Source organism: Euwallacea fornicatus, chromosome 5, assembly GCF_040115645.1.
Source record: "Euwallacea fornicatus isolate EFF26 chromosome 5, ASM4011564v1, whole genome shotgun sequence".
Lineage (NCBI taxonomy): Eukaryota > Metazoa > Arthropoda > Insecta > Coleoptera > Curculionidae > Euwallacea > Euwallacea fornicatus.
The window spans coordinates 4,588,724-4,614,141 of record NC_089545.1 but is presented as its reverse complement, the minus strand read 5'-3'; the positions used below and the strand labels follow the sequence as shown (position 1 = coordinate 4,614,141).

The following is a 25,418-nucleotide window of genomic DNA, read 5'->3' as shown; positions in this document are numbered from 1 at the left end:
TTCTTCTGCCACTGCCGCCACTGCTTCGCGTCACTGTTTTCTTCTTCCGAAGAATAAGAGACGGCGGACCGACTAACTCGGTAGTAACGCAAAAGTAAATTGAGGTAACGTCTTCCGAGCTCTCATTTCTTTTTAACTTAAATTTAGAAAAAAGGTTAAAATTCCACTCCATTTCGCGTTTATTCCACTGAAAAATAGTGGCTTACGTGCTGTCCCCAAGGAAAATGTTAAATTTACTCCCTTAAATTTTAACGCTCTCCGCTCCCTCTTTACATACTTTCTTTACCCTTTTATAATCATTCTCATCACGCTTTCAACGTAATTGAATTATTATCCCTTAGATGACATTTATGGCGTTTAAGATGTATTTTGGGGGACTTTGTACTCGTGAAAGATTACATTTGCGTACTTTTTTGTTCGCCACCTGTTTCCCCTGATATGACACCGATGGATTTTGGAGTGATACGAATAACACTCCTGCAGGATATCTGCTCTGCTGATTTCTATACAGGGTGTCACTAAACTATCTAGACAAGCTTCAAGAGGTGGTTCTACGAATCAAATCCCATCAAAAACATGAGGTAGGATAGTTCGGAAAACTCGGCCCATTTTGCTGAAATTGCATTTTTTTATTTTTGAGGGTTCGTCGTCTTTTGTAACTTAAATGCCTCCGCATCTTCCTTGGCGTTGCCGCTACAAAAAAATGCACTTAAATTTCTTATTTTAAACGACTATTGCCAGTTCATCTTGTGTGCAATTTGCTGACTTTTCAGAGGTCTAAAAGTCAAATTTTGTTATTTCTTTTTTTTTTGTTAACTTTTTAATTGTCCACTGCTCCAAAAGGTTCTGCATTTCATACCATTTTACACTCCACGAAAAACATCTACAACCTTTTTACCGTGGTACGGGTTCTTGAGTTTACATTACATGTAAAAGAGTGAAGGAGGTGTCAGTTATTGAAAACCACTTGCACAGAGAAATGTTGTATTTGCAAAAAACTTGGGATACGTTAAAAACACTTGTGTACAAAGATAACGTGAACACAGTTGAAGAACTTGAATAAACAATCCGTGCAGATTGTGTTCAAATAGGTGAGAGGGCAGGAGATATTCGTTGCGCCATCCGGACCATTCTTTAGAGGCGTACGTAGTGTTTATGTCAACAAGGAGGGCATTTTGAACAATATTTGTAACTTAAGGTGTTTTGTTTTGAAATGTTTTTCAATTTTTACAAATACAGCTTTTCTCTGTGCAAGTGGTTTTTGAATAACTGACATATCCCTCACTCTTCTAAAGGTAAGGTAAACTCAAGAAACTGTACCACCGTAAAAAAGTACTTGCTTGTAAATGTTTTTCGTGAAGTGTAAAATGGTATAAAATGGGGAATCTTTCGGAACAACGGACGGTTGAAAATTTAACATAATAGAAAAAGGAGCTACATAAAAAATATATCAAAATTCTTACTTGCCATCTTACAAAACCTAAGTGTACCAAGTTTCCCGTTGATGCTGTGGAAACACAAAAAGTAATTAAGGAATTTTAAAATAAAATTTCAACTTTTAACACTATAAGTCTGAAACGTACAATGATGGAATCCTCTATCTTGGGTTTTGCCATGTCCCATTCCTAATGAATCACCCTGTATATGCAGATCGCTACTTTTATATCGCTTCCATTAAAAGCTTCTATCAAATTCGCACTTTAGCCGCGCTCCTGTTATCGACATGAAGAAGCACTCCGCGAACCTTTTTTGGTTTTGTTTAATTTTTGCTTGTTGCTTCTTTTATAATTATACCACTATAATATATAAAACGATGGCAACAAAAACAAAAAACCTAAGTGAAGTGACCCTTAAAGAGATTTGAAGGAAATCTCAGATTTCTCGTTGATTTTAACACATAACTTTTGATTCCAACACAATGGCACATCCTCACATAATGCAAGAGTTGTACAGGAATATCTTTCTGTAAGATGGACCCGTTCTCGCGTGAATTTTGACAGTGATTCTCACTTCAATGATTGGATCTTCCGACGTTTCATTTGCAAAAGCCATCATCAGAGAGTTTCTCGTCAAAATTTCAATTCAAGCCTTGACATTGCGATAAAAATAGTGCTCAAAATCTAAATTTAGAAAGTACTAAAAAAACAAAACTTTCAAGAACTTAATTCTTCGCTTCCGTACATATATTTTTATAATACGGCATGATCATGGCTTTGTTGCTACTGATACTGTCGTGGTGAATTGAGGAGAAGAAGTACCTCCAAAATACGGCATAAAATATCAGGTCCGTAGTTTTTTTAAATTACATTAGAGCGAACATCGCAGAAAAGAAACGACAAAAGGAAAAAGTGTTAGTTCAGTGTGCGGACTTGAAAAAACAAATCGCAGTTCGTATTGATTTTTTTGAAAATTATTTTCACAGATTTTTATTTTCACTTAATATTTCGTAAACGAAATTACATTTGTCGATGTCGTTTTTGAATCTTAGTCTATCATTAAGTTTAGCATCTTTCGCCTCATTCAACCAGCTTTCTAATTTTAGCGGTTTGGACAACAGCAATAGTGAACTATGACTGTTGGTCCACCCTGTTCAAATATTAACGAAATATTTGAAAAAATTCGTTGTTGCCTCTGAATAAGCCCCAACGACTGGTATCATCAGACAAGGAAGCAAGATCGTTAAAGAAGTTATATGAAGTGCTGGTGCTATCATTTTAACGGCAACTCTGCGCATCTTTGATCTTCAGTTTCGGGTCCGTATGTATATTCAAAACCGTAAAATAACATGATTATGAATGTCGGATACCCAATGAAATATCCTGGGAATTACTTTATCTGAGGTACAAACATGAAGTATAAAATTAATTTGTTCCGAGAAAAATTTTACCAACTTCGTGCTAATAAAGATAAATTATTTTACTTTTCTACACTAATTTTATGCTCTCTTGAGACATTGTTTTTGCTTACACTTAGAATAGTATAAATCAGCATTATAGGACATCAAAACAAAAAGAGTTTTAATCGGAGATCTTCATGAATTATTGTGATTGCATACCAGGAAGTGGCAGAAATTTCCTGTTCCTTCATAGACTTATTATTGTTTTGAGAGGTAATTGAAGTTGACGATTTGCATAAGTAATTTGCATAATCTGACTGCATTGTTTAAGTATGTCTGTGTACGTATGTAAGATTATAGATGCTTTCTATGGTATAATCTTCAAGTGTGAAACTTCGGTAGTGGGGCATGATTATTAGATAAACACTTAACGATGAGAGAAAACGACGTACAGATTGGTATTTAAAAAAATCGAATTAATTATAGAGAATGCAATTTCGACATCTGACATGGTAACTTGCTACATGGGATTTCAAGATTATTGCATAAAAGTAAAGAGATTTTTCTGATATCAAGTTATGTGCGGCGTATTTTTATGCTGTTTGAGCACTGAGGCCTCGCATAAAAGCAGAGGCGAAATTGCGCACTATTTCCAGTTGAAACTAGTTGGAAATAGCATTCACCTTTTACTAAGAGTTCCGAGGAAAATCTTTGTTAACAAAAATTTTCTCAGACTTTTTCTTAAATTTCTCTTCATCACACTACATCATATTTTTCATATTCCCAGCTACCTAAACGGCAGTAAATATCTGCAGCGAAGCTGCCATAAATGTCTTGAACGGATCCTCGAATTCGGGAAACTCTGGGTGTGTCCACAAAAAGCTGATCTGACCTTTGTTTGTAGTTTCCTCCTTTTCCTTTTATCTTTTCTAGGTTACACTCGCAGGCGCGTGTGCTTCGCACATACGCGATATGATGTCAGCGTACCCACCTTGTGCACCCATAGGCCTGATGAAGTCACCAAGTAGAAACGCGTGCTGCTGGGCAGCCCAGCATCGTCTCTCTGTCCCTACTTAAACGTTCGGTTTCTTTTGTGGACATATGCCACGGACTTTGGCTCGCATTTACGTCCATCTGCAAAAAACTTTGCATGTGATAATTCACATAAAAGAAATTTGGAAAGATCTTTTTTGAATTACATTTTTGAATTCGTTATTGGAAAAGCGTTGACGCGACCCTCTAATCCTCACGATTTAATTTTTAAAATACTTTATGCATACTTGTTCTTCATCGTTACTGCTTTTAAACGTACTTAAAACGCCATTATCACGTTAAATTCTATGACGTGGGATTCTATGTATTAAATTCTATTTTACATTGGGGTTCTGCCAGAAAGAAAAAACGTTCAATTCTCCCCGTTTTCACTACTGACATTGTTATAAAAAGCGAAATATCATATAGGGAAAATTCATTGCGTCATTTGTGTTAAATATTGCCAATACCGGAAGAATACTGACAACATGACCAAAATCCGCTGTATAAAATTCGCATACAAAGCAAAGTTAAATCGAGAAAACCAACATTGTCTTTTATTCTAAAAGAATGCCCGTGGCTGGACATAAGCCATTTAACGTACAGGTACATACTATCAAAGTTCAAAGTTCAAAGACGCAATATTAATTTTCTCTTGGAATATGGAGGCCTTTGTTAGCAAGGCTATGATCATAAATTCTCATTGGATGATAATAGTGTTTTCATCCGGTACCTGTTAAACGAAACTCCCTGTTTCTCTTTCCTTAAAAACGTCAGATCATTTACATTGAGGTGAATCATGAATCTCTCATGTGTGTAAGAAAATTACTTTAAACCCGGATTTGGCAAGCATTAAGTTAAACGACTATTGCATAAATTTAATAATGTCTAGCCGATCTATTGTTATGTAAGTCGACATTTCATTCAAAGTTATATTCATCGGTATCATTGAAGCACGTACCTGAAAAATATCATTTTTGGTAAGTAGGCACGTGAGTACGTACCTTTGATAACTTATATTGCTCAGAAATATGTTTCACTTTTATCGCTCAATATATAGGGTGTTTCACTTAAAGTAACTCAAGGAATAATCTCCGATGTCAAATTAAAATTTAAAAAAGTTTCAAATACACATTGCTTGTTTCGGAAGAGAAAGATCAACGCACATAAGACAATTTTTACGTAAGGCCGTTAAAAGATGTTTCAAGATCAATTTTATGTTTTTTTAATGAATCACCCATTTTTTTAAATAAATTTGCAAAGAGCTTAAAAAAGTAAGTTTTTTCCTGCAAAAGTTTTTTTCCTAAAACTTTCGTCTTTCCGACATCGACGAAAATCGAGGTGGCACATTTAAAATCAACATAAAAAAATATGACATGAGTTAAATTACGAAAAAAACTTTGATAATGGAAAATAAAACTTCAGAGATTCTAAAAATGTAGAGGAAATCATAGTAGAAAATATTTTTAAACATTTCTCAGTCGAACAAATACTCAAAATGTTGACCATCCGTATCAAGACATCGATACCCCCCAAAAAAATTACCAGTACATTCTAGTGACAACATGGCTTTTTTTGAATTTTTTTGCAATGAAAAAACCACGAGAAATTTGATTCCACAGATTATATAATTTTTTTGTCGGATAAGAACTCTGTTATCATTTAATGATAATTTATGATAATTGCCTTGCCTACATAGGACTTGAGGTTTCAAGCGCAAATTCATGTTGCAATCTTTGAATTTTTGTGGTGGGTACCTATGTCTTGAATTGTTTATGAGTAGCTACGGACATTATTTAAAAATTAAAATAAACTGTTTGTTTGTTCAGTTTAACTTTGCCTTGTACCAGAATTTTATACATCGGATTTTGGTCATATTATCAGCATTCTTCCGGCAGGACAACAGTTACCATAATTAACTTCAGTAATTTTTCGTATACAATAGGTTGCATTGGTAATGCAGAGATGATTCATATTTCTTGTTTGAGCGCAATAAAAATTGTATGTGTTTAAGGAAAATCGGTGAAACCGATAAAAAGGTTACCATAATTGGGTAATTTGGGTTCATGTTCCCAAAAATTTAAAAATAGTGACGACGCTACATAAGTTCCTTTTCAAGGACTTAAAATAAATAATGCAGCAAAAATGACGAAGAAGCTGCTTTAAGTCTAAAGCATTAAATCCACTCATGTTTTCTTCAAAAATTTCATAAGCTTTTCACTTAAACATAAATTTAAATATCTGATTTCATGCAACTGGTACGTGTTATTAACAATAAAAATTGGTCATTTTTAGATTCACCATCGGCTAGAGAAATTTAATGCCCACTCCAGGCCATCACAAGACGCCGTGGCATAGTGAGTTCTCAATCGTCAACAATCTTCACTGTTATAAGTACTTAAGCTAAAAAGTAAAAAGTTGTCTGTCTACGAAATTAACTTCAATTTATATTAGTTCATACTGGATGAAAACCTTTCAAAATTTGCCTGTCCCGTACATACATACTACCCATAATTATAAGAGCTTAACAGTATAGTTCTGAAAGAGAAAGTAAATTTAAAGTGTATATAAATTTAATATTGCATTTTTAAAAATCGATTTAAAATTTAAAATGGATCATTCAAAAGTCAGTTGTGCTTGTCCACGAACAAGCACAAAGCTTAAACGCTGCACGTAAGTATGCTCTATACGTTTGAGGTATGATATTTTGCGTTGGTAACGCAGAGATGATGCAGGTTTCCTGCATTGGAGCAACAAAAATTGTATGAACTTAATGGAAATCGGTGAACCCAAAAAAGGTCCAGAATAACTTGATAAAAATCTTTAATAAAATCCACCCATATATTCTGGTGATCGGGTGGTGGGTGATTCCCCGATTGTCCCTAAGGGATATAAGAATCGGAATTGAAGAGGTGTGTATGATTTGGATTAGTTAGTTACCCTCTTGTGTCCAATTGTTAGTTTTCTTTTGTTTTGCTCTTATAAATTAATTTTTTCCTGGAACTTTGTTGTGGATTTTTTTATTTCTCTCCTTATGTTTCGTTCTCGTCCGTTATGGAAACACGAATTTTTAATTTTCTTGTACGGCCCGTTACATCCACTCTTTTTCCTTGATCACTGCGAAGACGGTTTTCCATTTTGACTTGCTTTCTATTCTGCTAGTTAGGAATTCCGGAGTCGAGGTTTCTACTCAAGCGATCAGCTCGTCTCTTTGTTTTTGAAAAGTTGCAAACAAAAAAATTGAATGTGCCGGAGCCTCCGTAAACTCTCCAATCCGGGCCCCCTTTTAGAAATTCTGAAATATTAGCAACGCTGTATAAGCCCCCATTAGCCGGCTTAAACTAAGTAATGCAATAAAAAAAATTGCTTTACATTCAAAGTATTAAATAAACTCATGTCGTCTTCAAGAATGTCGTAGGCGTTTCACTTAAACAAATTTAAATATCTAATTTTATGCAACCGGTACGTGTTATTGACAATGAAAATTAATCATCTTTCGGTACACTGACGAATGGCGAAATTTAATGCCTACTCCAACCCATCACGTGATTTGCATTTCGTTTATGTTTAACGTTAAACTTTAGAGAAAAGTACCGGCCGTTAACCTTCTTTCAGTTTTACTCTCTTATTTTTTTATTGTGACAAGGGACAATGCTTTCGCAACTAATGCTGTTTTCGTGGGAATATACGATAATCGAATGGCGAAATAGAATTCATGGATCATAATAGATTGTTGATTGCAAGCAGTCGATTATAATGGTTAAATTATTGACTTTGATAGGTGCTTAAGTGATATTAATGACTATGCTGCTACAAGAGTAAAACTATGCAATGCTAATCTTACTTTTACGCATCTTACTTTTTCACAATATTACAAATACACTTACATTAACGTTACTCATCAGTTGTCAGACGTTGAATACATGAGGTAGAAATGTTATTGAAGTGTTTAATATAGCTATTAAAACCTGCCGCTGAATCACTATTCTCGTTCAAATTCCTGCGTCTTATTTTAGATCTTCTTTTGCTGCATTTATTCGCTCATGCGTTTCAATTCAAGACCAAACAGCCCATATCAAAAACTACACCAATAATTTTTTTTTATCCGACATTTCGATCCCAAGCGACCATCATCGTTACAATTTTTCTGAATATACGTTTAATGTACAGAGAATGTCATTGTGTAGATTCTACTAATGCCCTGATGCGTCTGGTGGGGGACCTGAACGAATGCTCATGTCAAAGTTTGAATTAAATGTTTCAAAAACTGTCAGAGCTGTAGGCAAAATTGCTTAAGACTGTCTACTTCCGCATGGGACAAATTTACCTTGTGGTAGCATTGTCACAGAAAAAATATTAATGGGGTGTCGCGTAAGGGTAGTGACCGTTCTGTCTGAGATATTACTTTGTCCGCATATCCGAAATGAACACGAAAAGGCACATTTTATGGATTAGCATTCGATGCGGCTCTAAATATTTATACCCCCTCTCCCCTCCGCTTCCCCCGTCCTTATTCACTTTTTAACATTTTTTTTTCATTCTAAAGCAGCATTAAATGTGGCTAAATTACTCTGCAGTCTCTGATCATTTCCATTTATTAATAAATTCTTTATTTTAACCCAAGACTCGTTCATGAGCACAAAACGGAAAATAAAACACTTTCCTATCAACAAACTAGTTTTTTCATTGTTTACGTACTATTTAACTGAGTTTGTATTGTATTTTTTTAGATAAAATTTATACGTGTTTTTCTTAAGAGCTAATCGATAGGTTTTGAATCGCAATACACCAATCTTTGGTAATTTAAACGTTATTGAAACGTTTAACGTTCTGTTATAGATTAAAATAAAAGGTGATTACTGAGAAAAATTTCAAGTTGACGTTTAACAATAGGGGGATACCTTAGATAAATTTCCCACCATTATCGATTCCTCATATATTTTATACTAAATAGCAAATGTCCTAATTACCGCTCTACGTTTAACGTCTATTATGAATTTTTACTTAATAATCGTTCGTTATAAACGATCGCCGCGCACACAATTTAAATACATCACACGACACGGTAAAAAACAATTTTTCTTAAGGTAAACTATCATTCGTTAAGAAAAATTATCTAAATTTTAACCATAAAATTGCATTTTACTTGTCATGCATTTCTAATTAGCTATTGGGTCGTGGGAATTCGTTTAAATGGCTTATTTCACGCTAAACTACGCTTAACATATTTAATTAGTGTTTCAGTGGTTCTTGGTCATTTAAACTTAACGAACGAACAACAATGAGATTGAGTAATATACTAGAGAGATTTTCGGACAAAGAACTCATAATTTTTATACGGGATGTTTCCTAAACACACGGCCCAATAAAAAAAAAAATCTTGTAAAAAGTTGCCGTAAACATATGCTCGGACTCGCTTTCTTTCTCAAATACTGGGTGTTAAAAACTACCTTGGTGCAACTCAGTTAAAAGTAAACTGGATTTACATTATTATTATTATTTTTTTTGAGCTGCATTAAATCACATTTTATATGTTGGGAGAATAGGGGTATGTTCAAGAAACACCCTATTCACCCGAAGGTGCAAATCATCGCCAGTATATGTGTTGAAATTGAATCACTCATCAAACATTTACGCACCGGTATATCAAAATATAAAAATTGTCGCAACAAGCTGTGAAAGAAACCATTGGTTTTGTTATAAGAAAGGTGTGAGAAAAACCAATAATTAGCAACTTTTCTGTATATACAGGGTGTAACATATCATCATGGCCATATTTCAAGAAGCAAAAGTACTCTGCGAAATAATTAAAAAATGTCAATAGGCCCATGGTCAAAAACATGTCGTCGTGGTACCTCACGATTGAAAATATACAAAAAAACTTTACAATCTGCCTTTTGCAAAGGTACAAGTCATAGGCCGAACGATAACGATGATTCAATGGCCTTCAAACCTTGAATAATCTTTTACAGCCTTTTTTGCAAGCTTACAACTTACCGATCGAATCACGATAACTATGCGCAACATGCAATAATATACAGGGTGTAACATATTATCATGGAGATATTTCAGAGGGCGATTGTCTTCTGCAAAATAAGAAAAAATGCTAATAGACCCAAGGCCAAAAATGCGCCATTTTCGATATAGAAGACGGGAAAGTTTCAATTTTTTTCTCGTATTTTGCATTTTTAAATTTCTATTAAATTGTTGAAATATGGACGCCTATTTTCTGGAACGCCGTGTACGAATTTTGATACCAATTTTTTTTCTTCAATTCTTTAGCTTTTAGGTATCTTGCAGTACTTTCGTACCTTTGATTGTTTCGCAAAATTTGCAAAAAATATCTATCGATGCCAATCAACGAGAACCAGTCTATATATTTCTGTCTGCAATTTCGAATGCCATCGCTGAATTTCAACCGTTTCAATAATTTCATTTTAATTTTTCAAAAATCGAAATTTCGAAAAGTGAATTTTGCCCCACTGCATAATAAAAATGATGTATTTTTGACCATGGGTGTATTCGCATTTTGTTATTATTTTGCAAAGTGCTATCGCCTAGAAATATCTCCATGATAATATACACCTTGTATAGTGCTGATCTCTATCATAATTCACACTCTCCAATTTGCCCCTTGGACTCTACAAAACATCGTTTTCATGACACAGCACACTCCAGCGGCACCATACATGGGGCGCAAAATTCATAGTTCAAAGCGTATAAACCATTTTCTACGTATAGGATTAGTTTTAATTCAAATTGAAGATATGGAACTGTATATAGATGTAGGCAATGAAGAATTGCTAATTGACAGTACAACAAAGATTACCAAGATTGCTGTGTGTTGTGCGAGAGAACTGGAGAAGTCAACCACCAACGGCCTCAAGAATTCTGAAGATCTTAAAGAACCTTAAAGAAAGAATTTGCTTGGTTATCGGAGATCACATTCAGATGATGTTGGGCGACTGGAATATTTTTCTTATAAAAATTATCTATTTTCTTCCTGTATTTTGAATGCCAATTCTTCGCGACCGTGTGATTTTTCTTCCATGCCTTATGACTTCGGATTCCTATAGGACATATAGAAAACCGCTACCTTCAATTCCTTTCGCCTTTCCATGTAGCATAATTTACCTAAGACAAATCAATGCAGTCCAATTCCTATCTCGCCATTGTATGAAAATTTTATAAAACACAATAACTACTTAAATCGGTATTAACATCAATGGCTACGTTACCATTTTCATTTCGAATCAGGAACTGCAAGTTCATATGAATTATTAAACCATGTAAGTAATGCACTTCTCGGTGATTAAATTACAAAACTGTATTTACGACCACCATCTATTACGGTTGCAGCATCTTCCCATGCAACTGGGCATAGTTTACTGACTTTCATGATTTAGTAGATGATGATAATTATTACGTTTACCATTATTTTGTTGCAAAAATATAAGTTCCAGGCGGTTCCTGTTAAACGTTAGAGTTGATACATAAACGTGTGTTTGAACACAAAAAAAGGAATTGCGTAAATCTCCCACGCTTCTTTGAACTTGGAGTTACTAGTGAGGACGGTTGCTTCGTTTAATATCGAGGTAACAGTGATTATCTTCAAGTTGATATATTCCCTCTCACTAGCATTTCATGGATAACTTGAAATCCTCAGCATTGATCTCATTCAAGCCTATAAAAGGTATCGTGGTTCAACTGTATTGCCGTTTAATTAACGTTTATCACTTCGGAGATTATCAGAAATTATCGATAATTTTTTAACTGAATGCGCGTCATTCTCCCATTTACGATGTGCTAGACAAATGGCGACAACGTCCTTTTCAATTAAAAATAATCTGGTTGAGAAAAACCACCAACCAAAGTCGCACAAACCACCTGAAGCTGAACGAAACCATCTGCTTTTAATGGAGCGAATAAACCCACTTAACTAAATGAACCGAGAGGATACAGCTTCCATATAGAAAGACAAGGTCATGATGATTTAAATTAGTTTGCTTTTCTTATTTGTAAGTCGAAGAGATTGTTAATCACAATCAATATCTTAGGGCACTCAAGGACTCTTTAACACTGCAAAACGATAGTCGATTGCAGGCACCTTTTTTGTTAATGGTGCTTCGCAGAGGTCAACAGCCATTGAAGCTTAGAATGGCTTGCAGTCGAATTTGTGGGTGTTAATTGATTGGCAAAAATGTAAAAACAATTCGTCTCCTGTTGGATAATGCATTACAAATCGCGCCATTGACAGTGGTTTACCTTTGCTTAAATTGATGAAAATCTGCGTCTGTAGAAACAGATATTTAGAGGGCAACAGTCGCCATAAATTTTATAAATAAAATATTATGCAAGACCTTGGTAAATAGATAGATATAATCTCTTATTTATCACTAGAACCCAGGGTTATTATTGAGATGTGAGGATGGACAATCTTAGAAATGCTATCTGGTTAACTACCCACTCGACCCTGTATTTTCCTATGAGCCTGCTCTAAAGTGGCTCAACGAAGCCACTAACTTTTCTACGTTTATTTACGAGTCAAATATAGCACTTTGCGATACTGAAACATATTTTGTTCCCCTACTCCAAAATACCGTTTCACGCTTGTCTGACTGGTCATGTATGGAAGACATCACTTTCCGCACTCGTTAGGAAAATATTTATTACCGCACGAGTCTCAAACTTTTTCAGCTCACAGCAATATTTTATTAGACGTGCAATAGAAAATATCGCATAAAGTTAACAGACGTAGGCTTGAAGAAGAATTACTGGAAAACTACATTTCTCGTAATTTGTATTGAAGAACTTTTACAGGGTTCATTTAAATATACCGATCTATTGTAAGTCGAAAGTTCACCCGGAAGATACTCGATTTGTATGCGAATCCAAATGTCACGTGTGCCAAGTAGACGTTGATGTATGTAACGGTAAAATGCCATCATGTTCTGTGGATTTTCCCTTAATATTTCATTCCATTTCGAATTTTAATTTTGAACTAATATAACCTTCCTATTTAATTTAAATGACTATAATGCGCGCATAGTACCAAAAATATGATCAATGAAGACTATGGATGGAAATCAATTGATTGTTTAGCATGTCTCTGACAAGATCGATTGGATTTAAATCGAGCGACATAGGAGGTCGTCCCATGTTATCCTCAGCTCGTTGTCCTACGACACTACCAACGACCTTCGTTTTAGCTAAAGGTAAATTATTTGTAATTACTATTTGTGTAAAGTGAGAGTTTATTGACCTAGAGTAATTACACAGAGCAGTCTAAATAGGGAAACACTAATTAAGAAACGTTCATCAGAGTTCATCACATAAATGTCAAATATCCTGCAGCATTGCCAATGTCGCAATTTACGCCTGAGAACTTAGAAGATTAGATAACCCGGTCACGTGCGCACAGCTAATTCCCACTTGCAGTTTTATTCTTATTAGTATTAACAAATCGTTATTTGTTTCAATTTTTCTGTTTTTTATTATTTGCCATTCTCATTGGTATCTTTCATTTACTTAGATATCTGTTTGACATTGACAATCATCCAAGTGGATCCCTGAGCAAATCGGTATTGATCTCGGATAGTCTCGTGTAGAGTACACGGGTTTGCGTTATTTATTATGAGTCACCGTCTCCTCTACATTCAACGAATGGGCCACAGCTCTTCTATGAACAACTAGTGATTTCATTATGAAACTCAAATTTTATTCTAAAAAAAAAGAAGTGAGCGTTGACAGCTCTTGGTGAATTGAAACAACACGAGATCTTCTGTGTTGCTAATAAGAATCACAAAGTTCGCTTCGAAGAAAATTTAACAAATTTCATCTCAATTGACGGTAAATAAATAAAATCCACACCCACACAGGATCTATCGCAAATAAGAAGCATGTGTACCTTACTGCGGATACACCGGTACGACATTATGCGTATTACCAATAAGCCGTACCTACTTATTGGGAATAGAAAGCGAGATGTCTGGCAAACAATGATTAAAATTAGATGAAAATTTCTTTTTCGCGCCTTTGTCACAGACTTAATGAAAACGAAACCTCTTACCCGGCCTTTGCCTTGACCACCATTAAACGGATTCTTTGGTTTTCGTGTTTCGGTTTCGCATACCTCTTTACTCATTCAATTATTGGTGTTAGGTATGTTAAACATTTTTATTTTATTGTCGAGATTTAATTTCTAATCGTGAAAGGGCTTTGGATCTGAGTGAATGTACTGGGACTCTATCTATTAGAAGTTTAACCAATTATGTAAAAACGTACTACCTTGAATTGTTCTGATATACGAAAAATTTTTGGAAACTGACTCTCTTCGCTTCTTCATTGAACTTTGACTAACCTGAATTAATCTGAACTTCGACTATTCCAGTAGCTTAAGAACTCTTTTACATGAATACAGAGCTGCTTAAATTCACCACTCATCATTCAGATAGCGAAATCTTTAAAAGACACGAGGTCGGTCGAGTTTTATGAAAATTTAGGAAATTGTGGTTGATTCTAGAAATAATCGACTAGTTGCTGATATAGTCTTCGTCTTTTCCCAAATTAATTTTCAGATATTTCTGTAAATAAAGTTCCCTCCTTCACAGACAAGTTTTATTTTCTAGAAAAAGGTGCCATAAAATTGTAAATATTCCATTTGAAATTTTTGAAATAATCGTCGGCATCATTTATGAAAAATGGACTCGATATTTTCTTATATTTTTTAAAGTCTTTGATCTTCTGAATAAAACCTTGAATCGGGCTGTATAGTAAGTACACGATTATTTTCTAAACAAACGCGTATATGTTAGGTATGCGTTTCCCGCATGGTTTCCAATTATTGTTTTTATATTTTTCTATAAAATCAGTTAAATTATTTCATAAAAAAACAATAATGTAGACAAACAAAGTAAACTTACAGAATTAGAAAGGCTTAACAGAAGCTGTTCAATAAGAATTTCCGTTTGAAATATTGAATATTCCATGAATCTTCCAGCTGGAATTGTGGAAGGGAAATATGTCTAAACAAAACGAAAGAGTTCGTAAAAATCAACTAAATTTACTGAATAATATATATAAGATGTATGATTATAATTTTGCGGTTGTGCTAACTATACCCCCAATGTGCTGTACATTACGGACCTCGGACAATAAAAGGAAGATGGCGCCAGTGGATTAAATCTCGTTAAGGCTCGAAGTACTAGTTACACATAAAAAAATTCGAACCGATCGTGAGGAATATCAAATCGGAATGCATTTGTTTTCCGAACATTGCGTTCACTCTGGTCACCGAAATAGGTAATCTGGCCATTGTTTTATGGGTCTGGAATTAAATATATTTTTTCACAGAGGACGAATTTTTTCAAGATCTTGAGAGCATAGATATGTTGCAACTACTATTACCGCAAATACCGTGAAATTTTTCTAAATAGAAATTATACAAACTAAAAAAAAAGAAGATAAAGTGAAAAATAAAATCGAACTGTAAAACCAAATTTTATATACAGTTAGTTGGATTAATAGTGGATTCCTGGGTGTTACTGATAAGCATCTATCTTACTTCTACCCAATAAAAATAATAGTAAAATGTGAATCCTGTTTTCTTAGCTTAGTTCATCTGTCGGAACAAGAACACAGAATAGGAGTACTCTAGGTACTCCTAAGATAAAATGTGGACGATAGAGAAAAAACACAGTAATTTCATAATAAATTCAATTCTTGAGGTTTCGATTTATACGTGAAACGAATGCGTTTGGTACCCCAAATTGTTAGGAGCTATTTATAAGTAATCATCCAATGACTGGAACAAGGAGATAACATAAACATGGATCACTGTTCGAAATCATCTGAGTGTTCAATTTCAAAAAAGAGTCTTAGGATGAATGTAATGTTTAGTATCTGGCATCGATAACACTGTGTCGATATGGGCAATAGAGTGTATCGTATCGACAAAATAAATCGAGTGAACCTAAATGTATCGATACGTCAAAGCATCGTTTCGAACATTTCTATTATTTAGGTTATTCAAGTTTTGCCGTCACAGATTTTTTGAATGCAATATTTCACTTTTAAAACAGAAACTTATTTTTCCCTTATTTTATTAGAGGTCTTCGGAAAAATGGTATTCTATTTTGAAAGTAAAGTTGTTTGCCCTCCGGCGCTTATTTTCATGGGAATAGACAAGAACGAAAGTAAGCAAATGTATCTCATTTTAAATTCTACAATTTTAACAACAATGTTTTCAGATGAAGACTTAATTAAATGGGGCTGGCCTGAGGACGTGTGGTTCCATGTTGATCAAGTTTCATCTGCTCATGTTTATTTAAGGTTGCAACAGGTTAGTAGATGGTACATGGTCTCTTTGGTAATTTAAATATCCTTGGATATACCTAAATTGGATGAGCAAGGTATGTTCCCCAGGGCTTATGTCTATTAGATTTTATCCAGCACTTTATTTACAGAACGATACTTAGAAATTAATTTACATGAGCTCTGTCGTTTTAAACTCTGGATGTCATTGATTTTTATTCTTTTTAGTACTTATGTACATAATGTTCTTTTTTTGAGTTTGAGCATGGTAATATCAGTCATGTGAAAAGTTACAAAATTGACTAAATTATGGCAATCACATTTAGGAGCTCAATGAAGTTTGTAAAATTTTTAGGGTGGATTGTTTATTTTTCTTTTAAAGGTATTCCTGAACAAACTAAACGAGAAAATAGAAAAATTTGGTTAATTCAATTGTGTACAATTTTCATAAGTTCTCAATGTTTAAACTCAAAAAAATGCTATCCTTTATACATGTCATGAAACACTTATCACTAGATCCTCTTAAGGCCTACATCAAAAACTTTTTGTTTTTTGGGCACCATTCTATCAATACATATATTGTAAATATGATTATACAACACACACATCCACTTACAGGGCCAGACAATAGATGATATTCCATCTGCAGTTATAGAAGATGCAGCACAGCTAGTGAAAGCCAACAGTATTATGGGCAACAAAATGAATGATATAAGTGTAGTGTACACAATGTGGGCAAACTTAAAAAAGACACAGGGGATGGATGTGGGACAAGTGGGATTTCATAAAGAAAGTGAAGTTCGAAAGATCAGAGTGGCCAAAAGGATAAATGAAATTGTTAATCGACTAAATAAAACAAAGAGGGAAGAACATCCAGGTAAGACATATTATTTTTAAGAATGTAAAAACCACCTGAATGAGACGTGGCACAATCAAATGGAAAAAATACATGAAAAGATCCAAAATTTATTATTATTACTGTAAAGTGCCCTCAAATTGGAGTAATGATGGCCAGAAGTTGTAAGTATCATTTAAAAGATTGTTTCGTTCTGTTTAAATTTTAGTCAACTGGCTTTTAATTGTGTGCATAACACATGTAAAAATATTTAATTTAAGAATACATTGAATTAAAACTAAAATTTAATTGTGCATATTTTGGGGTAGTGTTTCATTGCAGTTATTACATATTATTTGATTAGATTTTCGAGCTGAAAGAGAAAAACGGGACAGATTAGAACGGGAAGACAAGAAGAAACTATTAAGGGAACAGAAAAAGAAGGAAGAGGAGGAAGAGAAAAAACGGAAAGAAGACGCAGAATTGAAAAGCTACAATTCTTTAATGAGCACAGACAATATGATGAAATATGATGATGGGAATGATTCAGATGATTTTATGTAAAATGCATTCAGAATTATTAGAACGATTTTTTGTTATAATTGTTTTTTTTTTTGCCTAGTATTTTATTGTACAAAGTTATTCATTTGCTGCTTACTATTGGGATCTTAAGATCTGTGAGATACGAAGTCGGTAAAAAATCCGATATTTACTCAAATCACTTTTAGTTTTCATTTGTATAATACAAATGTGATATAACATTTTTTAATTACTAATCATTTAATTTTCCTGAATTCTTGCAGTGGGACACTTATCTACAATAATAAATCAATTAAACATCAAGTATGAAACTAAAAATTGTTGTATATTTTCAAAAGCAAACATCAAGAAATAATTAGTACCAAACCCGTCGTAAGTATAAAAAAGTAACAAATAAGTGACTAGTGGAACGAAGTAGGTATCAGTGATAAAAATTACATTTTTGGTTTTCAATACTGTTACAAGTAAAATTTGCCGAATGAAAAAGGATGTTTATAACAACGTGATATTAACGGCAGCCATGGAATCTTTTACCCACGATGGGTAATTTTTATCTGGGTGCATGCCTAACATAAAATTCTGCACAAATTCAACAAATGTTCCCTTGAGGATGTGTTCTCTCATTGACTGCATTAATCTGCAAATGATAAAAGTAGTTAATATCAATTAGTAGGTGTCTAAGGGCAATTAATAATGAATATTATTTAAGATTCCATAAGATTAATGGTAGTCGCAGGTACTGATTGGTACCTACGACTAAGAAAAAAAATTGGGAATATTTCCAAAGTCTAAGGAAATAAAAAAAATGCCGGCCAAACTATTTTTTCTGAATATTGTAAAATTGTTTTTCATTTAAGGACCAGATAAAAAATTTTGCGATTTCCATTTTTATTTGAATACTAGACGAGAGTGTCCATACCGCAACTGAAACGTCAAATTATGTTCAGTAACCAAATGACACGCAACGGGAAGATCGTTTACAATGCCATGTAAGTAGGCCCTTGTATAATTTTTGCAAGTGTTGCATGGACAATCTTTATCTATCGGATTCAAATCTCTTGCGTAATTGCTCTTTTTCAAGTTGATCTGTCCAGTCGTTAATAAAGCACATCCAAACCTCTGAAAATATTGCATTATTATTATTTGAATATCACAATAAAGGATTTCTGGCCAGCTTACTGCGGTCCTAGTTGGGAAAACACAGTCAAACATATCGACACCTAATGCAGAACATACCACAAGATCTATAGCAAAACCAACTCCCATTAAATATATAGGTTTGTTCTTAGGTAGTAAGTTGGTGCATAAATGTACTATTTTCCAAAAGTCATCTTTGCTTTCACCCCCGCTAAAAGAGAATTTAATGAATATACAAATACTGAAAGACAACTAAAGAAAATTAAATAATATATTACAATATTATAAATTTACCTTAAGCCACCAATGGCAAATCCATTTACATCTCGTTTTATGTGATCGGCTACGCTTATCCTCCTCAAGTCTTCATACAGTGTACCCTGAACTATTGGAAATATATTTTGAATGGTGGGATTTTCATGAGCATGTAAACACCTGTCTAACCATCTTGTAGTCCTAAAATAAGGGATATTGATTATATTTTATTATACATAAAATGAGGAACTGGTATTCAAATTTTGGTTACAAACCAATCAATTGCTTTTCTTGAAGTAAATTCACATTTCTAGTGAAAACAGTATGATTTTAAGTCAACTTTAAAATTAAATTTTACTCAATATCTGGTTTATTTCTTGTGCTATGAGAGAAAAAGATGTGGAGAATTTTTTCTTTAAGGCGATTGGCCCCTTTTGAAATATTTACTCCCGATTGTGGAGCCAGGTGGTCTTTTCACACACTTCAAAACGCAAATCCGAAGGAGGGCGTGTTTGATACAAATCCACTGAGAGCCAAATTTGATGACCACATCCAACTGGAGATGGCCACTGATATTATGTCCCCTGTAAGAAACTATAAATCGACATATATGGTTTTCATAACAAGGAAAGACTGGTGCAATGCAAATTATTGTACCCAATGCTTGTGGAAATAGCATCATCTGGGGAAATAGCATTTTGCACATATTTGAAGTACGTAGGTACTATATTTATTTACTTCTTCAAAATATTATAGATAATATTATGTACTTCACCATAAAATTGTTTAGTTCTCTGTTGAATTTGATTTACCTATGAACAGATTCTTCTATTCGAGCTTTATCAGGCACAGTAGTTTTTACTACATCATCTAGTTGCATGATAATATCCGCCCCTATGGCATTTTGTATTTCTATTGAATGTTCTGGAGTCAACATCACTTCATCTTTGTGTTCATTCAGAGATTGAAACTTCACTCCTTCTTCAGTGATTTCTGCCAGTTTCAACAGGGATACCATTTGAAATCCTCCAGAGTCTGTAAGCAGATTTTGATCCCAGTTCATGAATTTATGAAGACCTCCAGCTTTACGTAAAACTTCTATTCCCTTAAAAAGTAAAATATAGTTTTACAAGGTGTGTTTTAAACATGTGGCTTAAATTTAAGGAGATATTCTTTCCTGATGTTTTCAAAAATTCCTAAAATTAGGAAAAATGGATAATTATCATTAATTATCAAATAACATAAGTGGTGTCAAAGAAAGTTGTAGTGTTCAACTTCTTGTCTAATGTTACATTAGTTTCATGTGAATCTATAAACTGGATTTTAATATGAAAATGTTCTGGAAAATGTGTATCTTATAGTCACTCTTAAAGGATCAGTCAAAATTCTCAAGCTTAGTGGTTGACGAAATATTGAACTTACAGGTCTTCTTCCCAAATGATATGTGTTTGAAAGCATAATTTGCAATCCCAATGCTTTCAGTTGTTCTGGTAACATCCCTTTCAAAGTACCCTACATTTCGAATAAGCTAAAAGTTCTGGTAACTCTTCAAACATGTGGTAAGATTAACACTTACTTGCGTTCCTACGGGCATAAATACCGGCGTATCTACTGGCCCATGCGGCAAAGTCATTCTTCCAACACGCGCCTTGGTAGTTTTACATTCTCCTAAAATTTCGAAAATTAAAGCACTTTTCATAGATGCCATTCTTCAAATTAGAAAAATATTTTGAGTTAATGTTAAAGAAAATTATTGAATATAAAAAAATAAATTTTCAAATTTAAAATCTCAGACTTTGAATAGAGGTTATGGAACTTTTTTCGATTTTGACAACTGTCATATTGACAGACGGACATCCTATACGAGCCATGAAGCAGCGGCACTGCTTCTCGTTAGGACGGGTCCGAATTTATATACTGGGCGTCCAGATGAATCCTAGATAAAGGAGATTAACATGGAAATCGTTTTTTATTTTTTTGCGCCTGCACGGATTATTCAATTGGAAAACTCTTACATGAATGTCGTAGTACTCAAAACCTATGAGCATTACACATTTTTTTCAACTTTTTAATTAGAGCCGTTTCAGTTCAAAATGCTTCCAAATTTCGATTCCGTGTAACCGTTCGAGGCCACGATTGGTCAGAGTCAAGGTCGAAATTTAATAAATATGAAGCCGTCAACAAAAAGAACATAAGCGTAAAAACTCCCATTCAGGTGAATTTTTATTTTAAATCAATTTCTAAAGAATTTTTAACTTATTTAGCAGTTAATTCAGCGAAGAATTAATGGAAAATCTAAGAATAATTGTCATGTGATATACATTGATGTCCCCACAATAAATAAATAAGTTTGTTATTAATCTATGATAACACAAAGACATAACGTATATCTTTTATCACCCATGTTAATTTCCTATGCCCAGGTTTCGTCTGGATACTGAGTATATGAGAGTGAGAATTGAGATGTTGTCCATGTTGATTAGTTAAAAAATTTTATTTGCCAATATCATTGAACCAAATCTTCTTCCTCAGTTTCATATGTTCCTATGGTATCCTTACGTCATTGGCAACATGCTCGGTTCCGTTGCCTGCGTAGGAATGACTATTTTGAGGGAATTCGTTGTCTCTGGCGTCGGGTAATGAATTTAAGTTCTGACTCACATGAACTGTGAATTAAGAAAATTTTTAATTGAAAAAAATTATTCTGTTAAGTTTTTATATATGTTTGTATATGTTATAAATATAAAACCTAACAAAATTTAAATTATATGGAGAACATTTCTTGATACTTTGGTGACAAAAAACCTGACGATTGCATTAAAAATGGTGGTTTCGCCCTACGCCTCGTTTCGGGCCCTTGAAAACAACTACTGTTGAATAGGTCAACAACTATATCGGTTAACTTCGTGCGATTCGAAGCAAATCCTCTTTAATAATCCAAAAATATACGAATAATAGTATGTGAAAGATACATCTGATAGATAAAAAGATACTGTATAGAGACTTGAACACATTTCCAGCTTTTTTATTATTATGGCCTTTCTTATATATATTATTTGTATTATAATACTTGTTTGTTTTTTATTTTGACAAAAAATTCAGCGCAACTTGTGAAAACAGTGGACTATTAGTACACTTATCATAGTGTTAAAACAGACATTATGGAAATTAAAGACCACAAACAGTTCATATAATGTAAAGACAAACAATTTGTTCTTTTCTTTAATATTATTGATTGACAGAACTAGTATTCGAAAGATGGTTTAAGGCAAAAATACTTCCTTCTTTATTCGTTACTCCCTAACGTGCCTTGATGTGAACAAAAACTTTTAGATACAAAAACTAAATAATGTTGCGAAACTTAATCACGAGAACAAAACCATCTGAAATAAATCCCATCACAAATTCCATAATAACATTTCAGAACAATATGGCAATCCCCGTAAACATTCTGAAGTTGTTTTGGATATTTCCCATAAAGTGGTCGAAAGAGTCGGTTCTGGATTTTTCAGAATTCCAAATTTCTCCTTGGAAGGTGATATATGCTATTTTTTCTGGAGCACTTCATGTCATATATCTCATTTTATATTGCTCACTGTACATGAGCGATATCGAAAATGTTACCATAAAAATTCGTAAGTAAAAATTTTGCTTGATAAACATCCAAGGTTCTTGAAAAGCATAAAAATGCCCAACTACCTAACTTTGGGAATTATAGGGTTCGTTTCTAATAAATTCGTAGTAATACACTTGCTAAGTTTTGACAAATATTATATCGAATACTTACATATATCATCACTGTCTAAAACACCTCAGGTAGAACTGGCCCTTATTTATTTTGTTTTTATTCATGTTAGATATTTTAAATTAAATTTCTTGAATGAAAATTGTTCACAATGAACGTCAGATAGTTCCGTCAGTAACTATACCACTTTTGCGTTTACACAGTTTTGAATGAATGCTATTTATTTAAACTAATTGATTTTGCCATCTTCGCATCAGTATAAACCCAATAATATCAAGAATCCAATAATTAAGATTTAAAGTTGTTTCATTTGAGAATAAAACATTCAACTCATAACATTTTTTCGAAAATAGCACGTCTGACGAACATAGCCAAGGTGACCGTTTGATGCACGATATTCTTAAATCCCGCATATCATATCTGATTCTGCTAGTTCTATAATTACCTGAAATAATTGGACATTTCCATACTCTTTGGATACGCTGGATATGTGTTGATATATTTTACTGATTTTTATTTATAGGAGGACTCGCAATGGCAATCGAACCCCTCATGCAAACTTTAATTTTTGTTCATTTGTCGTACTCGTGGAAACATATAGTTCACCGATGGGAACAAATAGATATATCTATGCAAAGCTATGAAAAGCCTTATGTGAATGTAAAAAGAAGTGTTAAATATATAATTGTGTTTTTTCTTGCGCATTTGACAGGTATAGTTCTTATGGGTTATGATGTATATTGTGAAAATTCGTATTTTAGTAGAGTATCTCCAAGTCGTGCTCAACATAGCTATAAATGGTCTCCAACATAAACAGTTATCAAAAATGGGTGTTGCTGTTCTCATAATGCGCTTTGTGAGCTCATTGAATCCACAAATCGAATTCTTATTTTAATCGCTAATTTTCATTAAAGGTCACATTATTGCAAAGATTATTTATATGGATATTTCGTGATATGTTCATCATTGTTATCAGTACTTGCTTTGCGCAACGATTAGAGCAAATGCGCTACAGATTAAAATGTTTAATTCGCTTGCAAGTGAGTTTATGGACCGTTTGTGAACGTTTAAATTGCTTCCATCAAATTCTTCTACCTTTGATGTCTTCAGGATTGCATGTGACACAATATGGATGAAATAACTGGTGATCATTAAAGAAAACTTCATATCAGGTGGTGAACTATAAATGAGAGGTGTTGATTAAGCCGTTTAGTATTTACACACATTCATATTATAACTGAATTTATCCAACACAAGCCTTTAATATTATATTTCATCGCTTACATGATGTTTGTTTTAATGATCACGTCTTATCTTGGTGACATTATCGATCAAAGAAAATTAGGCAAACTAAATAGAGACCCTCTGATATAATAGGGGCCCACATTCCAGATAAGCACCATTCATCTTTGGCGTTCCACCAGAGAGGACTATGTTAAACTTGCGAAACTTTGCAGAGCCGTAGATAACCACTTAGCATGGATAATAATATTTTCCTATGTCAGGAATATACAGACTCTTTTAATGGACGTTTTTTCATTGTTCGCAGAGGATAACAGTCATACTATTTCAAATCAATTACAGTTATACAGAATTGCCGTTATGGTAATGCGAGTGGTACTCGTAACTTTGTCCGGAGCATTTCTTCAGGATAAGAATGAAGATATTTTGCAAACGTTGCTTTCTGTGCCTTCCGAGATCTATAATCAAGAGGTAAGCAGAAGACGTACATGAATAACTTTTACGGGATTGGAATTTTCAGATTGTTCTGGTTTGTTGATGCATAGAATGATGTAATGACCCAAATTTACTGTCATTCTGCGATAATTGCTTTCCGATCATTTACTACCTTTGATTTAATCTAGAACTTTTTTTTTGGTTTTAGTATTACTCAGCTCCTTGCCCGATTCATAGAATATATAGACTTGTGTTTTGATGCTGCAAAGCTCATCGTTTCCAAGTAGGTTTAGGTTTGCTTGTGTGCGCGAAGGTTTACTTCGCAATCAGGCCAACTAACAAGCAGGGAATATATTTCCAAACGGCTGGACGTTTCAGTATAGATCAATAAAATACACAAATTTGAAGTTCATTTTGAATTGCCGCAAAAATGGAATAAGCATTACGAACGAAAATCACTTTCTCAGTCTTGGATGTTCGCTAGCCTAGGAACAATCGAGAATATGTTGATTTTCTTACCAAATACATAAAATATGTACTATTTCCTTCAGGTGCAGAGATTTGTGTATCATGTAGCTTCTAGAGAAATAGTTTTGACTGGTCTCAATTTCTTCACTATTTCTCGAAACCTGCTATTAAAGGTATGTGAACAGGATGTGTGCAGTATCTAGTACCTGTTGTATAAAGGACATGATTATCATCGATCAATAGTGCTCTTTTTATTTAGAGTCTAATCAACTAGATTACGTTTTACTCGTTACCATTATGGGACATATTATTGCTATTGTGTTCTCAATTAATATATCATGTTCGTTGTAAACAAAAACCGGAGAGGCCAAATTTGATTTCTGTTAATCTCTCTAACCATTTCATTTTTAGGTCGCTAGTTCAATTTTAATATACGAACTCGTAATAATTCAGTTTGTTCAAAACTTTCGAGAAATTCATTAGGACTGAATTATATTTCGGCAGCCGCCACTACGTAAATAAAATTTATTGTAAATCGTCTGTTATCTATTACTCATGCCAAATAAATAATTCCTTAAAAT

At 33.7% G+C, this 25,418-nt stretch overlaps 3 protein-coding genes and 1 long non-coding RNA gene across 7 annotated transcripts; 2 read left to right on the top strand and 2 right to left on the bottom strand.

Moving 5' to 3' along the window:
• Positions 1 to 6,295: 6,295 nt before the first annotated feature.
• LOC136339278 (uncharacterized) lies at positions 6,296 to 7,862 on the bottom strand. Of its 2 annotated transcripts, XR_010732114.1 has the most exons (3): positions 7,756 to 7,862; positions 6,809 to 7,163; positions 6,296 to 6,750 (listed from the first exon to the last, which is right to left on the bottom strand). It is a non-coding gene; the product is annotated as an uncharacterized lncRNA (long non-coding RNA). The 2 variants fall into 2 exon arrangements; XR_010732113.1 differs by having other exon boundaries at positions 6,296 to 7,163.
• Positions 7,863 to 15,873: 8,011 nt separating this feature from the next.
• On the top strand, positions 15,874 to 17,617 carry LOC136339274 (coiled-coil domain-containing protein 25-like). The gene is made up of 4 exons (XM_066282390.1): positions 15,874 to 16,062; positions 16,117 to 16,208; positions 16,799 to 17,057; positions 17,380 to 17,617. The coding sequence occupies exons 1-4, from the start codon at positions 15,924 to 15,926 to the stop codon at positions 17,577 to 17,579; spliced, it is 690 nt and encodes a 229-aa protein (XP_066138487.1). The 5' UTR covers positions 15,874 to 15,923; the 3' UTR covers positions 17,580 to 17,617.
• A 244-nt stretch (positions 17,618 to 17,861) lies between these two features.
• Tgt (tRNA-guanine transglycosylase) lies at positions 17,862 to 20,805 on the bottom strand. Of its 2 annotated transcripts, none has more exons than XM_066282374.1 (7): positions 20,524 to 20,805; positions 20,370 to 20,459; positions 19,760 to 20,052; positions 18,987 to 19,148; positions 18,735 to 18,903; positions 18,475 to 18,674; positions 17,862 to 18,192 (listed from the first exon to the last, which is right to left on the bottom strand). In XM_066282374.1, exons 1-7 carry the CDS (start codon positions 20,653 to 20,655, stop codon positions 18,048 to 18,050), a joined length of 1,191 nt encoding a protein of 396 aa, XP_066138471.1. In that variant the 5' UTR covers positions 20,656 to 20,805; the 3' UTR covers positions 17,862 to 18,047. The 2 variants fall into 2 exon arrangements, with proteins under 2 accessions (XP_066138471.1, XP_066138473.1); XM_066282376.1 differs by having other exon boundaries at positions 20,370 to 20,475; positions 20,524 to 20,632.
• A 2,526-nt stretch (positions 20,806 to 23,331) lies between these two features.
• LOC136339276 (gustatory receptor for sugar taste 64f-like) lies at positions 23,332 to 25,417 on the top strand. Of its 2 annotated transcripts, none has more exons than XM_066282394.1 (4): positions 23,332 to 23,732; positions 24,085 to 24,405; positions 24,921 to 25,010; positions 25,249 to 25,417. In XM_066282394.1, the coding sequence occupies exons 1-4, from the start codon at positions 23,649 to 23,651 to the stop codon at positions 25,318 to 25,320; spliced, it is 567 nt and encodes a 188-aa protein (XP_066138491.1). In that variant the 5' UTR covers positions 23,332 to 23,648; the 3' UTR covers positions 25,321 to 25,417. The 2 variants fall into 2 exon arrangements, with proteins under 2 accessions (XP_066138491.1, XP_066138492.1); XM_066282395.1 differs by having other exon boundaries at positions 23,691 to 23,732; positions 24,070 to 24,405.
• The last annotated feature ends 1 nt before the right edge of the window (position 25,418 follows it).